The following is a 25654-nucleotide window of genomic DNA, read 5'->3' as shown; positions in this document are numbered from 1 at the left end:
TTGGGTTAAGATCTGGTGATTGACTTGGCCATTGCAGAATGTTCCACTTTTTTGCACTCATGAACTCCTGGGTAGCTTTGGCTGTATGCTTTGGGTCATTGTCCATCTGTACTATGAAGCACCGTCCGATCAACTTTGCGGCATTTCGCTGAATCTGGGCTGAAAGTATATCCCGGTACACTTCAGAATTCATCCGGCTACTCTTGTCTGCTGTTATGTCATCAATAAACACAAGTGACCCAGTGCCATTGAAAGCCATGCATGCCCATGCCATCACGTTGCCTCCACCATGTTTTACAGAGGATGTGGTGTGCCTTGGATCATGTGCCGTTCCCTTTCTTCTCCAAACTTTTTTCTTCCCATCATTCTGGTACAGGTTGATCTTTGTCTCATCTGTCCATAGAATACTTTTCCAGAACCGAGCTGGCTTCATGAGGTGTTTTTCAGCAAATTTAACTCTGGCCTGTCTATTTTTGGAATTGATGAATGGTTTGCATCTAGATGTGAACCCTTTGTATTTACTTTCATGGAGTCTTCTCTTTACTGTTGACTTAGAGACAGATACACCTACTTCACTGAGAGTGTTCTGGCCTTCAGTTGATGTTGTGAACGGGTTCTTCTTCACCAAAGAAAGTATGCGGCGATCATCCACCACTGTTGTCATCCGTGGACGCCCAGGCCTTTTTGAGTTCCCAAGCTCACCAGTCAATTCCTTTTTTTCTCAGAATGTACCCGACTGTTGATTTTGCTACTCCAAGCATGTCTGCTATCTCTCTGAAGGATTTTTTCTTTTTTTTCAGCCTCAGGATGTTCTGCTTCACCTCAATTGAGAGTTCCTTAGACCGCATGTTGTCTGGTCACAGCAACAGCTTCCAAATGCAAAACCACACACCTGTAATCAACCCCAGACCTTTTAACTACTTCATTGATTACAGGTTAACGAGGGAGACGCCTTCAGAGTTAATTGCAGCCCTTAGCGTCCCTTGTCCAATTACTTTTGGTCCCTTGAAAAAGAGGAGGCTATGCATTACAGAGATATGACTCCTAAACCCTTTCTCCGATTTGGATGTGAAAACTCTCATATTGCAGCTGGGAGTGTGCACTTTCAGCCCATATTATATATATATATATATAATTGTATTTCTGAACATGTTTTTATAAACAGCTAAAATAACAAAACTTGTGTCACTGTCCAAATATTTCTGGACCTAACTGTATATATATATATATATATTATAAATATACACACACACACACACACACACAGTACAAACCATTGTGACCATATAGTGGCTGTAAATTAATAGGAATATACGAGTATGACGTGTATGTTAAAAAGTTAGTTGAATTTTGTGGAACGCCCTGATTATATATGTATATATGGGCGTTCCACAAAATTCAACTAACTTTTTATCATGCACATCATATATTCCTATTAACTTACAGCCACTATATGGTCACAATGGTTTCTAGTATATCTATCTACACAGTGGAACCTTGGATTACGAGTATAATTGGTTCCGGGACTGTGCTCTTAAACCAAGTTACTCTTATATCAAAGCGAATTTTCCCATAGGAAATAATTGAAACGCCGGCAATGCGTTCCACAACTCAAAAATATTTACTATATTTATACAAACTTTACAGTAATATAATGTCCTGTATTCATATAAAATTATTACAGTACACTAATACAAAATACTGGACAGTAAAAAACAACAAAATTATAAAATTGTTGGAGTGTGGGAGATACAGTAAGCAATGTGCTGCACTGGTTATCAGAAAGAAAGCACAATACTATATCCACAAATGCAAATGTATAGAAATGCTGTATAGTATATATTGTACAATGGTATACTGTATACAGTACATATGTACAGAAAGTTACCTCCAGAGAGGGTCAGAGCTCGGTGAAAGGACAAAACCGGACGTGTGCACGTTGAGGATTTGCTCTTCTTGCAAAGCATTGCTCTTAAACCAAGTTACAAATTTTTAGAAACCTTTGCTTGACTTGCAAAACGCTCTCAAACCAAGTTACTCTTAATCCAAGATTCATGTGAGATATATATATATATATATATATATATATATATATATATATATATATATATAAATAAATATATATATATGTATATATATATAAAATATATATATATATATATATATATATATAATCTATATCTATCTCTCCATCTATATCTAGCTCTGGCAAAAATTGAGACCGCTGCAAAATTGTCAGTTTGATTTTTCTCTTTGAGTAAAATGTAAATTGTTCTTATTCTATGAGCTGCTGACGTCGTCTCCGAATTTCCAAGCAAAAACATTGTATTTTTTGAGAATGAGAAATGGTCAAAATAAAACAATGCATTGCTTTCATTTCCTATTTTATTTAACTGCATTTTATTTCCTCAAATAATGCAAAGAAAACAAGTTCATAATCATTTAGGAACAACAATACTAATAATGTTTTACCTCAGGAAGAGTTCAAAAATCAATATTTTATGGACTAACCATGATTCTTAATCCCAGCTTTCATGCGTCTTGGCTGCTTTCCACCAGTCTGTCTCACTGCTTTTGGGTGACCTTATGCCACTCCTGGTGCAAAAATGTAAGCAGTTCTTTGATGGCTTGTGACTATCCATCTTACTTTTGATTACATTCCAGAGATTTTCATTGGGGTTCAGGTCTGGGGATTGGGCCGGCCATGGCAGGGTTTTGATGTGGTGGTCCTTTAGCCACACACTGATTGACCTAGCTGTGTGGTATGGCGCATTGACCTGCTGGAAAAACCAGTCCTCAGAGTTGGGGAACATTGCCTGAGCAGAAGGAAGCAACTGTTTTTCCAGGATAACCTTGTATGCTGCTTGATTCATACATCCTTCACAAAGTTTAATCTGCCCAAATTTCTAGAGTAATCTTCTCTTATGAGTTTAATTTTCATCTTTGCCCAACACCTGGTCATATAATGGTTAGATGGAGCCCTGGAGAGGCGTACAAGCCACAGTGTCTTGTACCCACTGAAGTTTGGTGGAGGATCGGTGATGATTCAGCAAGGCTTTATGCCTGCACTATCCAATTGCTTGAGCTGATCAAGAAATACTGCTCTCCGGTGACTGCTGCGCTCTGCTGGTGTTCACAGGATATGCGTCATAAGGCTAAGTTCACACAGGGCATCTTTTGCTCCGTTTTTGACGTCACAAAGATGTACCAAAATGCATGCATTTCCTTCTCCCAGCAAAGTCTGAGATTGTGATTTCCACACTGGGCATCTTTTGTTGGCTGCGTTTTAGTCTACAATCCTGTTCCTGTTCCTCGGATGGTTCTTTTGAAAGGGAATCGGGAGATATGAGGGAGAGGTTCATTAATAGGGGCTACAGTGGTAGGTCTATCAAAAGGGGTTACCAACGTGCTAAACATTCCCGACGGGAACAACTGTTGTCTGGGAATGACAACCCGTCAACAACATCTAATCCAGTAGCCAGGTTTATCTCTACCTATTGCCGTCAGTGGGAACAAATTAGAGGGGTGCTGAGCAAGCATTGGGCCATACTCCAAACTGAACCCTCTCTTGAGGGGTATCTGCCTGAACGCCCATTAATGACAGCAAAGAGGGGTCGGAGTCTCAGAGACATACTGGTACACAGCCATTATGTGGCCAAGAGAACCCCCCTCTTTGGATGTGGCCCCCAACGAGTCGGTTGTTACCCATGCGGCAGCTGCCGAGGTTGTCAAAACATCATCAGGGCTACCACCTTTTGCTCCGCAGACGGAGGGAGAGAATTCTCCATTCGTGAATACATCTCCTGCAGCACATCTGGCGTAATTTATTACGCCACATGTGGCTGCGGTAAGATCTACATTGGTTTGACCTCCCGCGAGCTCCGTATTCGCACGAGAGAGCATGTGCGGGACATCTTGGCAGCAAAAGAGACCACCAACCCTGAGACCCTAAAAACGATACCCCGCCATTTCAGAGAGACTCATAATTGTGATCCAGTCTCTCTGCAGGTTAGAGGTATCGTTAAGGTACATCTAGGAATCCGAGGCGGCAATCTCAAAAAACGCCTGGCACAGATGGAGTGTCGATGGATCTTCATCTTGGGCACCCAGACACCACATGGCCTCAATGAACGGCTCTCCTATGCCCCGTTTCTCTAGCCTCCCAGTCTCCCTGACATTGGTGGACCCTGATGTTTTCATTACTCTCTCTTTTTGATAATTCCCGAAGATGGATATATTTTATATATTTCCATGATGAATGTATCCCCGCTGAGGGCTACGCTCTGCCTAGATTTTAGTATATTGATGTGTTTTCCCATATAAGTTGATGCCTGCTCATGCTGGCACTTGTGGCAGTCATATATAACTCTTTTTTAACAGTGTGTCTTTTATATTTGTCTAGTTAAAAGGGATCCATTGCCGTTATCTCGCCACCTTATTCCCATTCCAGGCCCTCCTCAGGAATGGAAACGCTGTGGCAATCATGCCTTCGGAACGAACTTTATATCTCTAAATCCATGAAGGAACTATGTAGCAGCCGTCCGTTTATTCTTTGTATATTCATGCATTATTGTGTGATTACCTACATTTACTATGTACTCTTCGCAGACGTCTGCTTCTTTCTCTGTTTTCTATTTTCATTTTTTCTATTAACCTCCATGTATTCACTTCTCCCTATAAACTATTAACAACGATTTTTACCTCCTGCTAATTTGCTGGAGGTGATCATCGCTTTAATGCAATTATTTGCATTATAACTTACGGTTCAGAGGGCTTCTTTTCTCTTCCTGGATTGGAGATACCAGCGACGCGTCACTAACCTGCTGTCTGCTGCTGGGGGCGTGCCTGTGTTGGCGTCCTTAGCAGCAGAGGACCGGAAGCACTCGTAATGTGTCACAGACGTAGTTTCCGCCTCTATGGGCGTGCCTGACTTAGCATCCCTAGCAGCGAAGGACCGGAAGCACCAGTGACGTCACCGGAGGTTTTTCCTCCATCCGGCCTTTGCTGCTGACGCTGAACCATGGCGCAGTCCGTAGCATAATGTCATGGCGCGTCGCTTAATTAGCGATTAAGCAGCAATTTGGCCCCTTTATAACCCTGTACTGAGCACTCATTTCTTATCTGTCCCCCGACGAAGCACACCACGCGAAACACGTGTTGGGACGCCGGTCCCCACGTGTACACCTGGGTCCAAGTCCAGTGATCTGCTGCCCTGGTAAGTTGTCCTATCTAGGCTATGCCTTGAGATTTTTGCTATCTCTTAGCTGGCCACTTTTTGCACTCGCATTTAGGCACTTCTCTGCATGTCCAGGCTTCTATGCAAATCACTGGTGATATTTGAATTCTTTCCCTAGGTCACGTGGGGTTTCTTCCCCTCCTACACTTTTCCATACTCTGGTTCCTCATGACTATTTTGTACTTATGTCACACCCTATGCAATTATTGGAAAATAAAAATGTTTATATTTTTACTATGTTTGCCTCTTGGGTGTTTTTCATACTCGGTAAATCTAAAGACTCTTTCCTCAAGATTTAATCCTGTTCTTTTGCACTACCAAGATATTTACCGTGCAGACAGATGCCACTTGTGGCCTGGGAGCTACAGTCAGCCAAGCGAATGCAGCTAGGGAGAAACATTGCCCACCTTAGCAGGAAACTGCTGGTTGAGAAGTTTCCTATGCAAGTGCTACAAAGCAATGCCTAGCTATAGTCTGGGCCCTTAGAAAACCAAGACAATATGCATGGTCAAGAATGTCCTGTAGTTACTGACCACAAACTCACCTCTGTTGAATAGAGTCTCTGGACAAGACATTTACAGAGTGACTCAATGTCACAACATGAGAAAGGTTGTCCAGTATATAGATTTATGGCATCCCTATACTTTTAGCACTAAAAAAGTACCGTCTCACTAAACGACGTACCAGTGATTCCAACCACGATATGACCTGGCCAGGATCGCTGGTGCGTCGCTACATGGTCGCTGGTGAGCTGTCAATTAGGCAGATCTCACCAGCGACCAGTCCCCAGCCACGCATGGAAGCGATTCTGCGCTTGGTAACTAATATAATTAGTATAATATAATAATTGGCAACTAAGCAAAATTCTTTGCTTGGTTACCTGATATTTACCTTTGTTACCAGCGCAAACCGCTTAGCACTGGCTCCCTGCACTCGTAGCCAGGGTACACATTGGGTAAATAAGCAAACCGCTTTGCTTATTTACCCAATGTGTACTCTGGCTACGTGTGCAGGGAGCCAGCACTGGCAGCCTGAGAGCAGCGTACGCTAGTAACCAAGGTAAATATCGGATAACCAAGCTAGACGCTACCTAGTTACCCGGTGTACCTTGGTTACCAGTGTCCGCAGCTTCCAGACGCCGGCTCCCTGCACAATCAGATCGTTGCTCTCTCGCCGTCAAACACTGCGATGTGTGCTTCATAGCGGGAGAGCAACGAGCAAAAAAAAAAAAAAAAAAAAAAAAAGAAACGAGCAGCGATTTCACAGCAGGGGCCAGATCGCTGCTCAGTGTAACAGCGAGATCGCTAATGAGGTCACTGGTGCATCACAAAATCCGTGACTCCGCAGCGATCGATATGTGAGAAGTACCCCTTAGACATTTTGTTTCTGGCACCAGTTATCCTCATGTTCAACTGATAGCAGATCTCAAGTCAGCCAGAAGTGAAGCAAATCACAGCTCCATACACCATGGAGTGGTTTCTCTCCTGTACAAACAGTCACATGGTTTGAGTAAAACCATGGGAAGAGCACCGAAGAGAAATTTTGTACAGGGCACTGGTTAGCCTATGGTTGGCCTTGGCTTTTAGTGTACCTGGAATGAAGACTAGACGGATCCGGCTACCTTACATTATGTGACCCCATATCAGTCACAGCATAAACAGTGTGCATGTTCTCAGCCTTTTCATTGACCTCCTAGAGATATCAAAGTCTATCATGGTGCAGAGCAAGATGGCAATGGGATTCTATCCTTTCAGCAATATTGTCTTTGACACCATAATAACTGGAACAGCCCTCCGAACCAGTGGCATTGCCCCACATGGTTGCCAGACCAAAGAGGGCCCTGCCCTCACAGTATTTCCATATTTACCATAAGAGTGTAAACCATAGGTAGGGGAGGGGCATTGGAAGTGTGGCGCCCTGGACAAGCCAGGTCGTCACAGGTACTACACCACCACACCCCACACTCCCGGTCAGGCACACCGAAGTCAGACGAAAATCCTTGTTGCCTCCCTCCAGGGGCTGATGTTCACAGTCCTGGAGGTGGGCCAGGCGGTTGGTCCCGCCCACCGAGTTCACAGTCCTGGAGGTGGGAAAAGAGCTCAGATCAGTTGTGAAGTGGAGAGAGATTAGTTTGGAAAGTGAAAGTGGAAGGAAGGAAAGTGGCAGTAGAGCAGACTGAAGTTGGTCCGGGTGTGGGGCCCGGACGGAACAGCAAGGTTGGCAGACTGTGGTGACTGTCTGCAGGAGAGTCCTATCGGAGCCAACCGTAAGGACCGTGGACGGGCGGTGGCCCGGCGGTACCGGAACGGTACGCAAAGAGAAGCCAGCACCATCCAGCAGGGGCTTACGGACCCCTGCAAGGCTAGGAGTGACCGTGAATTTGCCAAATCCGTTAGCGAAGGGAACCTCCTGGGTTTCCCAGCAGTCAAGTCCCAACAGAAGGCAACAGTCCAACCGAGAGAGGGAAACAGTCACTGCCAAGGCTACAGTTCCCAGGGCCAGAGCCTGCGGGCAAAATGGGCTCCTTCAGCACCCATCTTAGCTGGGAAGTGGGTTACCGGTGGGAACCCATCGAAACAGTTATACTACACAGGTGCAGGGAAAGGCAGTCACCACCAACCTGCCGGGAGACAACACCGCAGCCGCCCGTGGGACCTGTCCATCCAGCCGGTTGTTTCAGAGACTGTGTGCATCATTGGGCTGAGTACCACCGTGCCGTGCGGCACAGCGCTGCCCCCGCGACCCTGCACCTCGCCAGGCCCTGTAACCCGCCTGCCAACCATCCCTACCCCATCACCGGGCCCCGGGACAACTAAACCCCCCCATCCACGGAGGGGAGAAAACAACATCCTAGCTGCTCCCTGTCATCGCTCCCGGGATCCCCGTCCAGAGCAGCGGTGGTGTTCCCAACCTCACCACAACCGTGGGTGGCGTCACGGACAATAAATCCCCAAAACAATCCCCCCCCCCCCCCCCTTTCACTCACGGGCGAGGAGCGCCGCTCGAGTCCCCGGAATCCGGCCCACCGCTCGAGCCACCGCCGAGCAGGAGCAGCAGCTGGACCCGAGCATTGGGAGAGCGCAGCGTCCCCTCAGCCCGCGACAGAAGCAGCTCACATGGGGATGGGAGCAGAATTTTTGATAGTGGGTAAAAGTTGATTGTGACAAGCATGTAAGGGGGGGGGGGGGGGGGGGGAGGTCTAAGGCTCTGCCACCCCCACAGAAGTAAAAGCAGCATGTATATGTATATTAAAAAAGGAGTGCCATGTTGTGTGGCCACTAGATGGTAATGTTCTCACTGGAACCCTCTGGGTAGGAAAGGTGTTAACTGCAGGGAGGTCTGTAGCTTATAATAAAGGGCAAGTAATAGGAAAAGGAAAGGAGAGTCCCCAGTGAGGAGAAAGTGAGAGTAGCTGCACTAGACCTAATAGGCCAGAAGCCCGTTTGGAGTAATTTGGCTAGACCTTCAGGGTCAGACTCCGACACGCAGGGTCCTGTGTGAGGAAGGACTGAGTGTAGCTGCATCCCTAGAAGAGTGTGGAGTCTGCAGTCTGAGTGGTATCAGTTTCCCTGGAAAGAATACCTAAAGAACCCCCTCAAGAAACCGTTAGCATGACCCTAAAGAGAGGGTGGGAACCAAATGCGAGAGCAGAGGTTGAGCCTGCCACATCTTTAGAGGAGATGAGGGGCTTACAGGTCTTCTCAGAGACTCAAGTGCCAAGGAAGCAGTCAGCCTGGAAATTAAATATCATGACTTACTATGAGGAACCCCGCCGAAGTTCAAAACTGTATCCTCATATTGCGAGATGGAGATGTGCAAAGCTAACAAAGTTCCGGTGCCTAAAGGAAACCTTCATGTGTGAGTTAGTGTCAGCAGATGAATGGATTTTTGTTGTGTTGCACTGGGGTGTGTGGAGTTAATGACATGTCACTCTGCAGCCAGGGACCTTCTGCAATGACAACCATGGCCCCTATTAGCCACCCCAACAAGTAGACAACAGGTGATCAAAGAATGATCAAGACATTTACACAGAGGCACAATTTATCATAATGCAAATTTTATTTTTCGTTGTATAACAAACTTGTAAGTTAATAAATGGTTACCCAACCAAATAAATAAGTTTAAAGAGGTTTCCAATCATCTGGGGGTCACATACATCTGGTAGTTAAACGGCAGCGTTCCATTTAGTTCTGCTGCAATCTGAATATCGTGTGGGGCCAAAACTGATTTCAGGTTGAAATTCTGTAATATGTTTGTCAGAAAGAGAAATATCATCATCTGTGCCATACTTTCTCCAGGGCATCTTCTAGGGCCTGTAGAAAATCAGACATTTTAGTAGGAAACCAATACAAAAAAAAAAATAAAAAAAAACCTGTCAAGACTTGCACGTCACATTAGAGGGAACCTGTGGTCATGAAAAAGGTGTCCAGTTTGCAGACATGCGAAGCAGGGGGAAGCCGAGTAGAGTTGAATATCGTGGAGAATTATTGATCCTTCTAGGACTCAGGCTGGGTTGGTGGGTTGTCCCATCAGTGGTTCACATAGAACATTGCCATCACTGATAAAGCCACCCACTGAACCAAGAAATCCCACGGCATGTAAATTAGATTTACTGAAGCTTTCCTCACCCTAAGGCTTTGATAAATTGCTTTTCATGGACCATAGAGGTGGGGGGTGGGGGGGGGGGGGGGGGAGAATAAAAAAAATATTTTGGGAAATTGTGTGGTATTTGTGTAAGTGGGCCTGTTGACCCCAAATATGTATGGCAAATTGGTTTATTTATGCTGAGAGATGCTCTTCATGCATGTGTGTTAATGTACTGTATTTTACTTACACGTGTGTCTCCTGGGTAATTTGACCGACTGCCACTAGGCGCCACTGATCCCTAGTGTGAGGTAATACATGGGGAGTGACAGGCCAGCATGGGTTAACTGGGGAGGACTGTCCCCAGCACAGGAGGAAATAGGGCAGAAGTTTCCAGGTACAGGGCATATAGGGAGTAGTATCAAGAAAGGAAAGGACCCACAGTCAGATGAAGCAAATTGGAGTTTGGTGGTGTGGAGGTGTCAGACCTAGAAAGAAGGAGTAAATGAGAATGTAGGAGAGTGTGAGCCCCTCAGAGGCAAGGTGTAAACCCAGTATGAGGGAGGGAGGCATCTCTTCTTCTAGAAAGTAGAGGATAAATCACCCCTTGGTGGCCGTTGCTGCAGAGGTGTGTTCAGTACAAAAAAGAATGGCTATAAACTATCGATGAAGAGTCTGCCTTTAAGAAATGGAAACTGTGCTAACCCAACTGTTCAGTAAAAGTTGTGGTTTTAACCGGTGGTGGACTAGTTTGACATTGCGATGTGTGAGGCCAATAGTGAGTGAGATCCTGAGAAGCTGGCTGAAGATCCAGACCAGTACCACCTCCACACTTACTGCCCTACTCTGCGCCCCCCCCCCCCATACTGTCCCAGGGTGGGTTGAGGACTATAACCCTCACCCATGACTACCCCTTCTTGGCAATTTACATTAGGCAGTGATGAGGGCCAAGAACATTGAGACTATTCCCTTTTCGAAAGCCAGCAACTTTTAAAAGTTGTACATCATGGTTCTCACTACCATGTCCTTTACTCAACGCCTTTGTTGCCTCGCACCATTCCTCCCCAATTTCTCATTCCACCACCATCTTTGAAATGTCTCATTTAATGGCAGAGACTGCCTCAAAACTGACTAATGTAGTTCTATCTTACACAGTACTGATAGCATTAGGCTAGATTGTCAAGTGGCTACACTTTGTTGGATGGCTGGACCTCCCAGAGGCTCAACCATAATTACATAAAGCTGCCACTAGCAGCTTTAAAACTACTGAAAGTACACTGGTGCTAAAATGTGGAGATTATGTCAAGATTGTCGTCAACTTCTGAGACAATTGTTGACTCAAGTGTCTACAATGCCAGGTTTCTAGATAACTTCAGTGTGGATTTTACAACTGAATTTCACAATGAAGTGCAATGTGCAAGTCCATCTTATGGGGGGGGGGTTAAGATTTAGTACTTGTCTCAGTTCTGGCTAAATGCAATGTATGATGCTTTGACAATCAATGATCCCAGTTGAAGCCCCTACAATACTATTAGTGGACAATGATTATACTGATGACCAAATTACCCATTGAGAAAGGCTGAAATGCGTCATTCTGCTGGAAGCTGCCATTGTCATTCAGAAAGTTTGTGGGATCAAACTGTCTTGGATTCTTAAAATATCTGGGATCCCTTAAGACTGAAGTCAGCACAGGAACAATGACAGTGTCCTGCAAAGAGAAAACAAGGGCATGAACCTCACCTCAAAAATTAAGCCACTCCTACCACTATGACCTTATAGAATGATATATAGGGTTTGTCACTTTACTGCATTTGTCACCGTGGCTTATGGTTTACTATGGGTGGAAACACATCTATGCAAGTAAAATTGGTCCGACTGGGCTGAAAAAAAAAAAAAAAAAAAAAAAAAAAAAAAACTCGGCTGATTTTAGTTCACGTTAGGTCCGAGTGCAACGCAAGTGCGATGCTTTCAGAATAAATTAATGATTTTACTAGAGTGTGTAATGCGTATTTTTTACTATGTCATCTGCCATGCAGTGCTGCTACATGGCCGCTGATAGCAGACACAGCCAGCCATGCAGCAGAGCTTAATGGCAGATGACAGCAGACACAGACAGAGCCGCACTGTCAGAATGAACTTCACCCGACTTCATGGTCATGCTGCGGCTGTCTGTGCTGCGTCCTGATTAGCGGTCACCTGTGAAGGGCTCACCGGTGACCGCAAATCCCCCGAGTGACTGAAGTTAGCAGCCCTCTCTCATACTCCCCGATCCCCAGCACGGCGTTCACACTGCTCCGGCGGCTTCTCTTTTGAAAAAGCCGGCCGCTCATTAAACAATCTCATATTCCCTGCTTTCCCTGCCCACTGGCGCCTATGACTGGTTGCAGTGAGACACACCCCCACGCTGAGTGACAGGTGTCTCACTGCAACCAATCACAGCAGCCAGTGGGCGGGTCTATGCTGTGCAGTAAAATAAATCAATTTAAAAAATAATGGCGTGCGGTCCCCCCCAATTTTAATACCAGCCAGATAAAGCCATACGGCTGAAGGCTGGTATTCTCAGGATGGGCAGCCCCCCAGCCTAACAATATCAGTCAGCAGCCGCCCAGAATTGCTGCATACATTAGATGCAACAGTTCTGGGACTGTACCCGGCTCTTCCCGATTTGCCCTGGTGCATTAGCAAATCGGGCACACACACACACACACACACACACACACACACACACACACACACACACACTTAATCAGCCCCAAAAAGCCCATGTCCAGCGTAATCCACAGACCTCCAGCATCGCTTCCAGCTCTGCTGCATGAAGGTGACCGGAGCTGCAGAAGACACCGCCGCTCCCATCACCTCCACACAGCAACTGAGGTGAGTAGCGCGATCAGCTGAGCTGTCACTGAGGTTACCCGCTGGCACTGGATCCAGCGGTGGCCACGATTACGCGATTAGGCTGGGGGGCTCCCCATAACATGGAGCTCCCCATCCTGAGAATACCAGCCTTCAGCCATATGGCTGTATCTGGCTGGTATTAAAATAGGGGGGGGACCGCACGCCTTTTTTAATTATTTAATTATTTCATTGCACAGTATAGACACACCCACCGGCTGCTGTGATTGGGTGCAGAGAGACACGTCACTCAGCGTGGGGGCGCGTCTCACTGCAAACAATCAGGCACCGGTGGGCAGGAAAAAAAAAAAAAAAAATGAATATGAGATTGTTTAATGAGCGGCTGGCTTTTTCAAAATAGTAAAAGCCACCGCAGCAGTGTGGATGCCGTGCAGCGCCGCACCGGTGATCGGTGAGTATGAGAGGAGGGGAAAATGACCGACAGACAGAGGGACAGAGATAGTGACGGACCGACAGAGAATAGAGACCGAGAGGGAGAGACCGACTGACAGAATAGTGATTGACAGAATATTGTGACACTCGTTTCCAATGTTTTAGGAAACATGCGAGAAATGTATTTAGAAAATCAGATGTCACTAGGATGGTGTGAGTGCCGTCCCGTGACATCAGATTATTTACACGCTCCCATAGACTTGCATTGGAGAGACTCGCAGTAGAAACTCGCAAAAAAGCAGCATGCTTCAGTCCAGGAGGTGGAAGTGAGGAGTAAACACTTGGGTGTCTGGGTTTGTGGCCCAGGCACTGACAGCAAGGTTGGCAGACGGTGGTGGCCGTCTGCAGGAGTGGTGGAGCAATGCGGAACCGTAGGACTGCGGACGGGCGACGGCCCGCCGGGATCGACTGGGGAGCGAAGTGAAGCCAGCACACACAGGCAGGGCCATCGGACCCCGACCAGGCTTGAAGCCGCCAACAATAGTCAGATCCGAATGTGACTGGAACCCCAGGGGTTTCACAAAAGCAAAAGTCCCGATTGAAGGCAAATTCCCACAACGTGAGGGTATACAGCTACCGCCTAAGGCTAGAGACCCAAGGGCCCAGCGCCTGTGGGCAAACTGGCTCCTCCGGTACCCATACACCGAGGCACGGACTACCGTTGGGAATCCATAGTAGTCAGAAGAAGAACATCAGGTGCAGGGAAAGAGCCGCCATCACCTGTCCAGGGACAGACACTACAGCCAGCTGCGGGACCCGTCCATCCAGCCGTTTGGTTTACCGAGGACTTTGTACCTTTCTTGCTGAGTGAGTACACCCGTGCCATCCGGCGCCGCGCTGTCCCTGCAACCCTGCACCTCACCGACCCTGCCTCCCTGTCACATAACCAGGCCCCGGGACCACCGACCCCTACCCAAGGAGGAGTAAAACATCCCAGCTGCTCCCTACCATCGCTCCCGGGATTCCCGTCATCAGCAGCGGTGGTGCCCATCTTCACCACGAACCGTGGGTGGCGTTACAGAATAAATCCCAAGCCCACCACCCCTTTCACTCACGGGCGAGGAACGCTGCTCGAGTCCCCAGATCCGGCCCACCGCTCGAGCCACTGAGCGTCAGCGCTGGACCTGAGCGTCAGCGCAACAGCGACGGCGTTCTCCCCGCCCGCGACATGACCTTAATAAAACTTTTTTGGGATGTATATATGACAAGCCCATCTGTGGGACACTTCTGAGCTGCTAGAACGTGCCACCCCCCCACATAGCATGTCAGTCTCACTTACCTTGGGAATGTTGTATCGTCGGAAAGTCGTGTTTTCGGAGGCCACATGTGAAATTGCCAGTGGTGCGACGTCTGCGAACCTTTGAGTTTCATGTACAACAGCATCTGTGTAAGGCATCTGGACTCGATCTTCCATTGAAGGACATCGATTCTTGCCAATCACATGATCCAGCTCCACATGAATTTTACCTTTGTGGGTACATTAAAATTTAATGTCTTTAAAGAGGGTAACCAAAAGAAAATTATATTTTCTATCATTTTCGGGGTACTAGTGCAACGAGAGGGACAGGACTTTCCACATATACGGTCCAAGAAATCCCAAGAGTGAACCCTGAGAGCAAGCTCCCTCAGTTATCCATACTGGGGAGCGGGACCTGGCTAGTTTTAAGCTACAGGAACCAGACAGAAGCAAGGTACCTCGGGAAAGAGGTCACAGATCAACAGGCGACACCAACAGAAACTGGACCCAAACATGCTCCCCCTCAGCAGCAACGGTGTCCAGAACTTTGGTTTACTAAGGTTGTCGGTGTCAACTGAGTGAGTACGCAAATGACCCTTACCCCCAACTGCATCTCCCTGTCTGTCATTACCAAGTCCCGGGGCATCCCCCTACCCGTGGAGGGGTTAAACACCTGGCTGCCCACTCCATCGCCACTGGGTACTCTCCAGCTGCAGTGGTGGCACTCCACTTTACCACACACCATGGGTGTTGTCACGAATTATCCACTGTAGATAGCCGCCGCCGCCCCCCCCCCCCTTTACATTTGAGTTGCCTCAAGCCACAGCAATCCCGGATCCATGCGGTTCGACCGTTGCAGGGGTGGCAGTCTTAAAACAGTCTTTATGAAAAATGACTTGTAAAATTTGAAACCATTAACCATCATGTAGACAGATAACAAATCTGGAAGACATCCTAATTTCTCCCTTTTTGAAAGATATGATATATAATATACATGCACACTAGCTGTACTACCCGGCTTCGCCCGGGTTAATAACTGCTGTTAACAAGATGGAATGTATTAACATTCTGGGGATAGAATGTATAAATAGAATGTATTAACACCCGGGATAGTAACTGTCTGTTTCTCTCCAATTCTCTGTCTCCCCCTCTGTATATATCTCTGTCTCTATCTTTGTCTGTCTTTCCTTGTCTGTGTCTGACTGTCTTTCTCCATCTGTCTCAATCTCTTTCCTCATCTGTCTAGCTCTGTCACTTTCCCTGTCTGTTTTCCTGTGTGTCTCTTAGTCTGTCTCTGTGTCTGTCTTTCCCTGTCTGCATTGTGACACACCAACATTCCATATAAGGGCGTGGCTGCGCATTCTTCTGAAGTTCTGGCTGCACTGTGGCTCCCAGCTCCATTCGCTTTAATGGAGGCAGGTTTTTTGGCAAATAACTAAAGAGCGGGGTTAAAATTTCCCCTCGAAACATAGCCTATGATGCTCTCGGGGTCCAGAAGTGTGAGTGTGCAAAATTGTGTGGCTATAGCTGCGACAGTGTGGATGCCAATCCCGGACACACATTCAGCTTTATATATTAGATATACCGTATATAAAAAAAAAAAAAAAAAAAAAAAAAAAAAAAAAAAATTGGTGCTCTCATTGAATAGGGAGTTTTTCCCTTGGACACCAACACTATTTGGGTCTGCAGTGTGCTATTTATCATCAGGATCTCCTCTTTGAATCAGCCATCAGGCTACAGAGGATTTTTCTGAACCACCATTGTAGTTTACTATTGGCCTCCTGAGGAACCCACTTCTGGGAGAAACGCGTTGAGGCTTGAAATTACTATTTTATTCATATCAATGAGATAAGTTTTTGAATTGTCCTCCCCACTGTCCACCTGCCACACCAATTTGTTGCACTTATCTTAGGCACTGCACCTTTTTCCGGCAGGGACTTCAGGGGCAGCAGGGAAAGTCGTCGCGGAGTGGGGGCGCCACATTGCATTTTTAGGGTGCCAACCCCCGCTGTTAGGCGGTGCACAGATAGGTGCAGCTATTGAGGGCCAGCAGTCTATCCTGTGCACTTTTAGTAATCACGGTGTGGTTTTAAGTGATTTAATAAAGTAATTACATTTTATAGGGATAGTCTATGTGGAAGTATCTTGTTATTCCCTAGTTATCACATATATGAGTCTTGTATTAAAAAAAAAAAAAAAAAAAAAAATCACAACACCACCAACCCCACCCAAAACCTTACTTTGCACATATGGATATTTGAGTAGGTAGAGTAAACCACACTTCAGAGTTGCGCTTGTGGTGTCTGTGCCAGCGATAAAGTAGTCTATGATCGAGCCAAATAAAGTGTCAAAGTGATAGTGACTTTTCGACTTGTCCGTATCCTGCAAAGTAAGAAAATTTGTAGTTTGTTATGTCATTATTAGTAGCTTGTTAAATTTTTATATTAAAAGCTTTCAAAACACAAACAAAAACCCCACCATTGCCATGCGCTTTAGGAAGTGGTCAATGAAATCCCGAGGAAGATCAGGGTTAAAGCTGGCCTTGTGCTCTTCAACGGACTCTGCAACGAAATCTCTCAATTTCTCAAAATTGGTAAATATCTTCTGGTGGGGTCCAGGAATACGGCTGAATGCATTGGGAAAGTGATTGAGAAGCTTTAAAAAAAAAAAAAAAAAAAAAAATTTTACCAAGGTTTTACCAGGTTTACCAAGAGTTAAGTCAAGCATTTACTTACCATTCCCCAAGTGGAAGACATCAGTTGGGTCATTTCTTTTAGCAAGCCTAAAAAGGTCATAAATTTGACATCTTCATAATCGCACCGGTCTCCAAACACAGCTGAGTAGATAACATTGGCGACTGCCTTGGACAGCAGAGGTGTTGGGTCAAAGGGGTCACCTAAAAGGATGTGAAATACCTATTAAAGGGCACGTCTGGAATGGGTTTTCTGACTGGTTCTGTTGCTCACTTAGTTTTTCCGATAAGATCAAATTGAAGACACAATCATACATTTGATAACTTCAGTATTTATCACTTGAAAGTCTTTAAATTACATGCTTAGCTTCTCCTTGCTACAACGAGACATGTTAAGTCTTTGCCATGGACCTTCTGAAGTCTCCAGTGTTAGATTTGAACAGAGGGGTCATCGGTTTGTGCTAATGTGCTGCCCCCGTGTCAGCAGCCAGGCTGCTCAGATCTGGATCCGCGGTGGCGTTGTCGCCCAGGTATAAGGGGTACTCCGATCCGGGCCATGGGGGGGGTCACTTCTGTGGGTATCACGGTGGCGTGACCCGGTCTGTGATCCCAGGCTCCACAGTAAGGGGATTAGGTAAGGGAGATTGTCCGTGACACCACCCGTGGTGTGCGGTGAGGTAACGGAGCACCACCGCTGCTGGTTAATGGATCCCGGGGATGGTAGTGGGCAGCAAGGTGGTGATTTCCCTCCACAGGTAGGGTGTTTGTGTCCCGGGACTGCGGTGAGGTGGTGCAGGGAGGAGATTGAGACAGTAAGAGCTGTGCGCCCGGTTGGACCGGGGGGGGGGGATGTTGTTACTCACAGTTCGCTTTACAAGACAATTCACAGTCAGGCATTAACCAGAAATTGCCGGTGTCCATAGCCTTTGGTACAGATGGTGGTTAAGTCCCACACATGGTGCAGCAGACCAGTGTTCTTGCCCTGCAGCCAGGTGCCTCTTTCTCCTCCTCAGCTGGGAACGGGGAGTCCACTCCCCTGCAGTGAGCCGGGATGTCTTTCGACACCAGCGGGCCACTACCCTGCCCCGGTCACCTCAAGTCCCTTCCTCACTAACAGCCTGTCCCGGCCCTTTTGGAGCACGCTTCTGTAGCAGCCTGGGGGGGTGGTGTCTGTCCTGCTGCACTGGTGTGGGATCAGGTTACAGAGGAGAGTGACCTGCTCTTTGCTGGATTTCTGCAGGTCTGTGACACCCTGGTTTTGCCAGGGCGTCACAGCGTCAGGACCCAGGGGGTCATGCAGCCACTCAAATGAAAAGGGGAAGAGAGAAAGGATTATACTTAGTGTTTGTGACGCCACCAGTGGTATGTGGTAATGTGGAGTACCACTGTGGCGCCCTGGACAAGCCAGGACATCACAGGTACTGCAACAACACTCTACACCCCAGTTAGGAACATCAAGGTCAGAATATAGCACCAATTTAAAACCAGTAGGTATTAGAGGAGAATTCCAACATGTACAACTTAAACAAATTATAGCAACATGTGATAATAAAACTTAACCTTTAATTGGGTTATTAAAAATGATGTGAGTACACACAGTGATCCAAACACCAATTAAAACCAGAAAAAATGTTGAGGCCACAATGGTTCATGTGTTTTATGGCGTCAACATATTTCAATATATAGGGGAATGGAAGACATTCGCCCTTTACCAACACCACAGGAGGGAGATCTTGTGCACAAATAACTGTTGTGGCACCACCAGTAAGCTAAATTGTTGCTGGGTATATGTAGCCTACCGAAAATGTGTATGATCACAATGGAGATAGTATGCCAATTGACCCAGTCAGCACTAGTGCCATTAGGCATAAAAGACGGCCAGAGAGCCCCATAGGGGTGAACAGGCCCATGACGATCGGGAGGGTTAGGGTAGGAAAGAGTTAAGTGCTAAGGTTGGAGGCACATAGGGGCTGCCTGATTGGTGGGAGAGTCGGGAAAAGGGATTGGGTGAGGGACAGGATATGGGAGGGTTGGTGTGTGGGTATAAAGGGGGCTGTGCAGAGGTCACTGCCCCTTTTGACCTACAGACAGTGTGTCCCCCCTGCGCTGCTGCCTCCCTGACTGAAGAATGGTGGCGGTGCTGGGGGGGGGGGGGGGGGGGGGGGAGCATCTGAGGACATCGGCGAGGACGCGTCTGCAGGGCTGGAGCGGCTTCTCTGCTCCTGCGCCCGGAGCTGCGCTGCACGCTCGGCGGGCGCGACCGCCGGAGCGTTACTCCCCCGTCGGGGGGGAGAAGACAGATTTAGGAGCCCCTTCGGGGACCCTCCGGGGCAGCGGAGTGCACCTCACCTTTGGATGTGTCTCCGGCCGCCGGGAGGAATCCTCGTCGGAGATTCCGCGGGCCGGGGGTGGGCGGAGCTTATGCGAGGCCTACTTCCGGTCTGCGGCCTGCACGGCCACGGACCAGAGTAGCGGCAGCCCCCAGTGAGGTGCGGGCTGGGGGTGGCGCCCGGCACCACAGAGCGGACGGGGAGACTCCCTGCAGACGGCAGGGGAGAGAGAGCATGGATGGAGGGACGGATCGGAGCGGTAGTCGGAGGGTGCTGGTGGCAGGGTCTTGCGGTCGGCAGGGCCCTTGCGGCGGTCGGTTCTTACGGTACCTCCCAGCAGGGATCAGGCTGGGGGGTGTTCCTGGCATCCGGACGGAGAGGCACGGCCTTCCTGCAGTCGGCAGGGAGGGGGACCACCGGGGGCTACAGAGATTACAGCGGTGCAGCAGGAGGGGGCAGCAAAGAAGGATGGCGGCAGGACGCCGCTTCGCGGCAGGAAACAGAGGACAAATAGGAGGTGCACGGAGGAGCAGGGTGCGGTGACCGTGGGGGTTGACGGCCGCAAGGTGCGGGCTGTCCCCTCGCTGGTCCCCCCAGCGGACTTCAGCAGCTCCTCTTATTCGGGCGAGGAAGAAGGACCGGAGGAGGCGGCAGGACGGATGAACGGCAGCAGGATGTTCGCGGTACGGCTGCTCCGGATTCGGTTCAGAGGCAGCCCGGTGAGAGAACAATCAATATGTTTAATGTTGTGGGTAGTGTTAGCGGGGACGGGGGTTCCACCGCGGGGAGTGGTTTGCCGGGGGTTTAGTGCGGTCGGTCAGTCGGGGTTACCCGGGGCGGAGTTTTGGGGGCAGCTGCTAAGGGTGTTGTAGGGATCGTCGGCTGGGCGGTCAGGTCGAAGCGGGCCTGGGTCCCTGGCGGGGGGCGTGGGTGGGTCCCACGGTCAGGGTGGCTGCCGGTGGTACCGGTGCGCGAGGTAGAGACTTAGGAGGTTGTGCCGGCGGTCGTTGCGGGTCAGGCGGACGGCGCGGCGGCCGTGGCGTGGGTTAGCGAGGAAGTGGAAAAGGATGATGAGGTGGTGCGTTTGGATGATAGGGCACGGAGCGAAGTTACGGGTGTTTTGGGAGTCCGTTAGGGGGGCATTTAAAAAAGGAGGTGAGGGAGTAGATAAGAAAAAGGGAGTATGGGGAAATATTTTCACTGCTTCCCTTGGAAAGTTTAATTTGGATACGGTGAAGGCAAGTGAATCTAAGAGATAAGGAGGTTCAAAAAAAAAAAAAAAAAAGGGGGGAGGTGTAGGTTGATCCCGAGGACGCTTACTAGCTGGCATTGGAAGGCTGCGCGGCCGGGCATCTGGTGGGAACACAAAAAGATATGTTTGGGGATGCGCTTGATAACGGCTCCGGCGCAGCCCCCTTTTTGAGGTGGTGCCAGGGGCCCGGGTGCAGGGGCACGGGGCCCGGGTGCAGGGGCGTGTTGTAAATTTAGTGAGGGGCAATGTAAGTTTGGGGGCAGCGTGTCGGTTAAAACACGAGTGTTCCGGTTGTGGAATTTTTTCCCACTCTTTGGACAGGTGTTTCAAAGGGGGAATGAAAAGGCGGGGGAAGGTTTTTTGGTAACAGGAAGGACGCTAGTGAGGGTAGAGGGATGCGTCCCTATTTAAATAGATATCCGGATGACCGGGCGGCGGAGCTATTTGCTACGGGTTTTATGGTAGGTTTCCGGGTTCCGCTTGATTTTGGGGCGCCGGTGTTTCGCTCGGGTAATTCGGGGTCCACAAAAGGACATCCGGAGGTGGTGACGGAAAGGCTGCAGAAGGAGGTGGAGCGGGATGGATGGCGGGTCTGGTCCAGGACCCGTCACCCCCCAACTTGAGGGTTTTCGCTGCTGGGAGTGGTACCCAAGAAGGAGTCGAACGAGTACCGGCTCCTTCATCATCTCTCTTACCCGGCTGGGTTGTTGGTGAACGGCGGGATTTCACCCGAGTGCCGGCGGTCTGTTATGTATCATTTGACAAGGCGTGGGAGTTAGTGTGGGTAGTGGGCAAGGGGCCCCGATGACCAAGGCGGACGTGGAAGCAGCTTTACGGTTACTTCCGGTGCACCCGGAGAGTTTTTGCACCTTTGGGTGCAGGTGGGATGGGCAATACTATGTGGATCAGTGCCTGCCCATGGGTTGTTCTATTTCGTGCGCTTAGTTTGAAGCGTCAGTTCGTTTGTGGAATGGGTAGTCAGGGATGTGGCGGGTGTCCACTCAGTGATACACTATTTGGATGATTTCTTTTGCGTGGGCCCAGTGGGCTCCTCGGTTTGTTCCTTGCTGTTATTTACATGAGAACGCATTGCAGGAAGCCTGGGGATTCGGTGGCACGGGGGGAAGACAGAAGGGCCAGTGACGTCCTTGTGTTTCTTGGGTTTTGAAATTGACACGGTGGCTATGGTATGCCGATTGCCGGAGGACGAGCTGCGTGTTTGAAGGTGTCGGTGCAGTTGTTGCACTGGGCTAAGAAGGTGCGGTTACAGGATTTCAGTCGGTCCTTGGGAAGTTGAATTTTGCCGGTCGCACTAGGCCTATGGGGCGAATATTTAGCAGGCGTCTGGCGAGCGCAATGGCAGGGGTGATTGCTACAAATTATGTGTCAGAGTGTCAATGACAATGAAAGAAGGTTTGCTGGTGTGGGGCTGCATTCCTTGAATGATACAACGGACGGACGTTATGGGTGAGCAGGGTAGTATCAGATAGCCAGCCGGAGCTGTTATTGATGCGGCGGGGGCATCAGGTTTTGGGGCAATTTTAGGACGCATCGGTGTGTGGGCTAATGGCCACGGCTTTGGGTGGAAAAAGGGGTTTGTGACATATTTGGCGCTGGTGGAAATGTTCCCCCAGCATAGTGGTATTGGAGTTTTGGGGCCCAGAATTTGCGAGCAAGAAGCTTGGTGTGCATTGTACTGACATGGTGGTGGTGTATTTCGATCAATTCATGGTCTTCAAAATCGCTCCCGGTGGTGTGCTACTTGAGACATCTGGGTTGGGTTGTTTAGAACCCAACAGGTGCGGGGTGGCGCAGCATGTGCCCGGAGGGCAAAGTGAAGTGGCTGATGCGCTCTCGGTTTCAGTTCAACAGGTGCAGGCGAATGGTGCCTGGAGCGGACAAGGTGGGAGAACTATGCCCGGCATGGCTGTGTGACCTGGCGTCGGGTAGCATTTGAGGGAATCAGGAGACCGGTGACTGAGGCTACTTGTGCCGATGTCAGGCTGTGTGGCGAGAATGGGAGGAATTGGAGAAGGCGGCTTTTATGGAGCTTGGTTAGACAGGCTGAGTGCTGGGGGTTTTTGTCATTGATTAGCTGGGATTTTTTCAGCAGGCCGGTCCGTTTCGGTGATGATTACAAGTTGGGCGGTGTTGGCCTTCTTGTTAAAATTCAAGGGGTTCGGGACGTGGCAAAGGATTTTCTGGTGCGGTTGGGGATAAAGGGTTTTCAAAGGACGCGTGGTCGCGAGACAGGAGACGGCCACTATTGTTTCCGTCGTTGATTGGTTGGTGATGTGGTTGGGGGATATATGCTCGTCCGATTAGGTACGAGGCTGTTTAAGGTTGCCTTCGTATTGGCATTTTTGGGGTTTTCTGCATCAGAGAATTTGGTAGCCCTGCCAGGCATGCGGTAGGCGGGCTGTTATTAGAGGTTGTTACGCTTGGTAAGGATGGCGTGAGTGCCGGTATGGTTTTCGATAGACAGACCAATTAGGTGGGGGACGTCTGGTGACATTGTTTGAATTGCCAGGGCACCACCTATGCCCAGTGGGTCAGGTGGTGGAATTCTTGCAGGTGTGGGGTGGCTACCCCGGTGTTTCTTTAGACATGTGGATGGATATGCCTTATCGTGAGTCCAGTATGGCAGTGTTGAAGAAGGCTTTAGTAAAGGCCGGGGGAGTAGCCAAGGGTTATGGGTCCCACTCCTTTCGGATTGGGGCAGCGACCGAAGCGGCTAAGTGGGGGGGCTGAGTGAGGATGGGACCCGGTGGATTGGGAGCTGGGATTCCTCCGGGTTTCGTTTGTATATTAGACCACATCTGATTAGGTGATGTTTGGTGACAGGGGGGGGGTCCTTTATTGAGGACGGTTTGGTGGGCAGTCTCTTTGCACGGAGCGGCGATGTAGGAAGCCCGTGTAAAAAATGGCTCGGAGTTCGGGGCATGACTTGGAGTAGAGTTCGCCCTGAATTGGTGTATTATAGCCGGATTGACAAGGAACCTGTGGTTTTAATGCTGCAGGTGGGGGGGGGAATGACTTTGGAGCGTGGATGGTGTGGGAGTTAAAAGGGAGAGCAAGGTGGATTTACTTCATTTGTGGAGGGCGTTCCATGGCATGGTGATTGTGAGGTCCGATATGGTAGCCCGAAGGCAGTGGCGTTTTAGGAGTGGATCGGATTAACAGGGCCTGGGAAAAATGGAACCGGGCGATGGGCAGGTTTGGAGCGTGGAACGGAGGTTGGTGGTTCGATTCGAGGAGTTGGAGAAGTACACCGAGCAGTATTTGAGGCGTGATGGGGTCCATTCTCACGGATGGCGGTTGGATTTGTGGAAGTTGGGTTTGAAGGATGGAAAGGAACGAGCATTGGGTGTGTGGGGGGACCGGGCCAAGTAAGGTGTCACTTGGCCGGTCTGTGGCGGGGTGATAGGTCCGTTCAGAGAGGTTTGGTGTACCGACAGTAGGTTTGTTGGTATGAAGCCACTCAGGGGGAGTGGCTTTGAGTTGGATGGGAACTTGTAGGCGGAGGTCCTGCAGGTTCTGGGGAGGGGTAATTAACGATGGAACGTTAATTACCCTACACCTCGGGTCGGTTTGGTCACGGCCGAGGTGGTCCCCTGGGCCGGTTGGAGGTTACGGCCGGGGGATAGGAATGATGGTTTGGCTCTCGGATGGACCTATCAGGTGTAATTTTGTGGAGAATATGTATATATGTACAGGTTCAGGTGTTAATGGGGTGGCATGTTGAGCCACAAGTTTGGTACATATATACTGTTGAATAAAGCTGTGGCCATTCGGCAATAAAGTTGGAGTCTGTGTCGTTACTAATATGTTTAAATTAAGGGGAAGTTTGTCACTGGAGACCCGTTTATCCCTTATAGATACGTCATGAACGCAAACAACTGCCCAGCTGTAAAATTACACTAATGCAACATACCATCAAAGGACAATTTAAGCAGAAACATGCAACGTCAATTATAATATCCAGAAGATGACTCCTAAATGGATATATTCTGCTAGATACCAATTATACCTTAAGGCAAGAAGCATGTAATAAGAAAAAACGATGCAGAATCAAGACCACTTAAAGTGGAACAATCTCACCCAGTTCCTTCTAGCCATGGATGGATCAAAATTCTCCCGTGTTGTTATAGTCCAAGTACCGGCACGGTGGGAGTCGTGGCTTGGTCACTAGCCCTGTTTGGGATTAAACTGACCCTTTACTTATCCACAATGACTCCCGCCCTTACAAGGGCAGTCCACAGCTGGCCCTGTTGTGGCTGACCCTTGGTAGACAAAACCAGGTGACTCCCAAACATCAAGGTCAGACACATCCTTGTTGCCTTCCTCCAGGGGCTGATGGCCACACCAGGTGGGGCGGAGCCATGCGGTTGGCTCCACCCACTGAGGAGTTCACAGTCCTGGAGGCGGGAAAAGGAAGGCAGTTTAGGAGAACAGTTTGAGGAGTCGTAGAGTGAGGAAGTAGTAGTGGAGGAACTGACTGGCCGTGTCTGGGTGCGTGGCCCAGGCACCTGACAGCAAGGTTGGCAGACGGTGGTGACCGTCTGCAGGAGAGGCCGATTGACGCACAACCGTGAGGACCGGGGACGGGGGTGGGGTGGCCCGCCGGTACGGAACCGGGAAGCGAAGAGAAGCCAGCACCATCCGGCAGGGCCTTCGGACCCAGACCAGGCTAGGAGTCGCCGTAAAGCCGGTCAAATCCGTCAGCGACGGGAACCTCCGGGGTTTCCCAGCAGTAAAGACCCGTCTGAAGGCAACCGTCCAAACCGTGAGGGAGATAAAGCTACCGCCAGAGCTAGAGCTCCCAGGGCCAGAGCCTGCGGGCAAAGGAAGGTCTCCCTTAGCCAACATACCGCTGGGGAGCGGGCTATCAGTGGGAAGCCATTGGGGCCGAGAACATAACACCGGTGCAGGGAGAGACAGTTACCGCCAACCTACCAGGAGTGACCGCCGCAGCCGT

The 25654-nt window shown here is 49.1% G+C and overlaps 1 protein-coding gene across 1 annotated transcript in view; it reads right to left on the bottom strand.

Moving 5' to 3' along the window:
• Nucleotides 1-9321: 9321 nt before the first annotated feature.
• The window catches only part of LOC142251800 (cytochrome P450 2C8-like), a 31028-nt gene continuing 14695 nt past the window's right edge, over nucleotides 9322-25654 (bottom strand). The window contains exons 5-10 of the mRNA XM_075324848.1: nucleotides 17138-17298; nucleotides 16881-17057; nucleotides 16643-16784; nucleotides 14445-14632; nucleotides 11387-11528; nucleotides 9322-9549 (exon numbers count right to left, since the gene is read on the bottom strand). Of these exons, the coding sequence (XP_075180963.1) occupies nucleotides 9374-9549; nucleotides 11387-11528; nucleotides 14445-14632; nucleotides 16643-16784; nucleotides 16881-17057; nucleotides 17138-17298 (986 nt within the window). The 3' untranslated portion in view covers nucleotides 9322-9373. The remainder of the gene's footprint in view (nucleotides 9550-11386; nucleotides 11529-14444; nucleotides 14633-16642; nucleotides 16785-16880; nucleotides 17058-17137; nucleotides 17299-25654) is intronic.

This window comes from Anomaloglossus baeobatrachus, chromosome 9 (assembly GCF_048569485.1).
Source record: "Anomaloglossus baeobatrachus isolate aAnoBae1 chromosome 9, aAnoBae1.hap1, whole genome shotgun sequence".
NCBI lineage: Eukaryota > Metazoa > Chordata > Amphibia > Anura > Aromobatidae > Anomaloglossus > Anomaloglossus baeobatrachus.
This window is presented reverse-complemented; position numbering and strand designations above follow the sequence as displayed.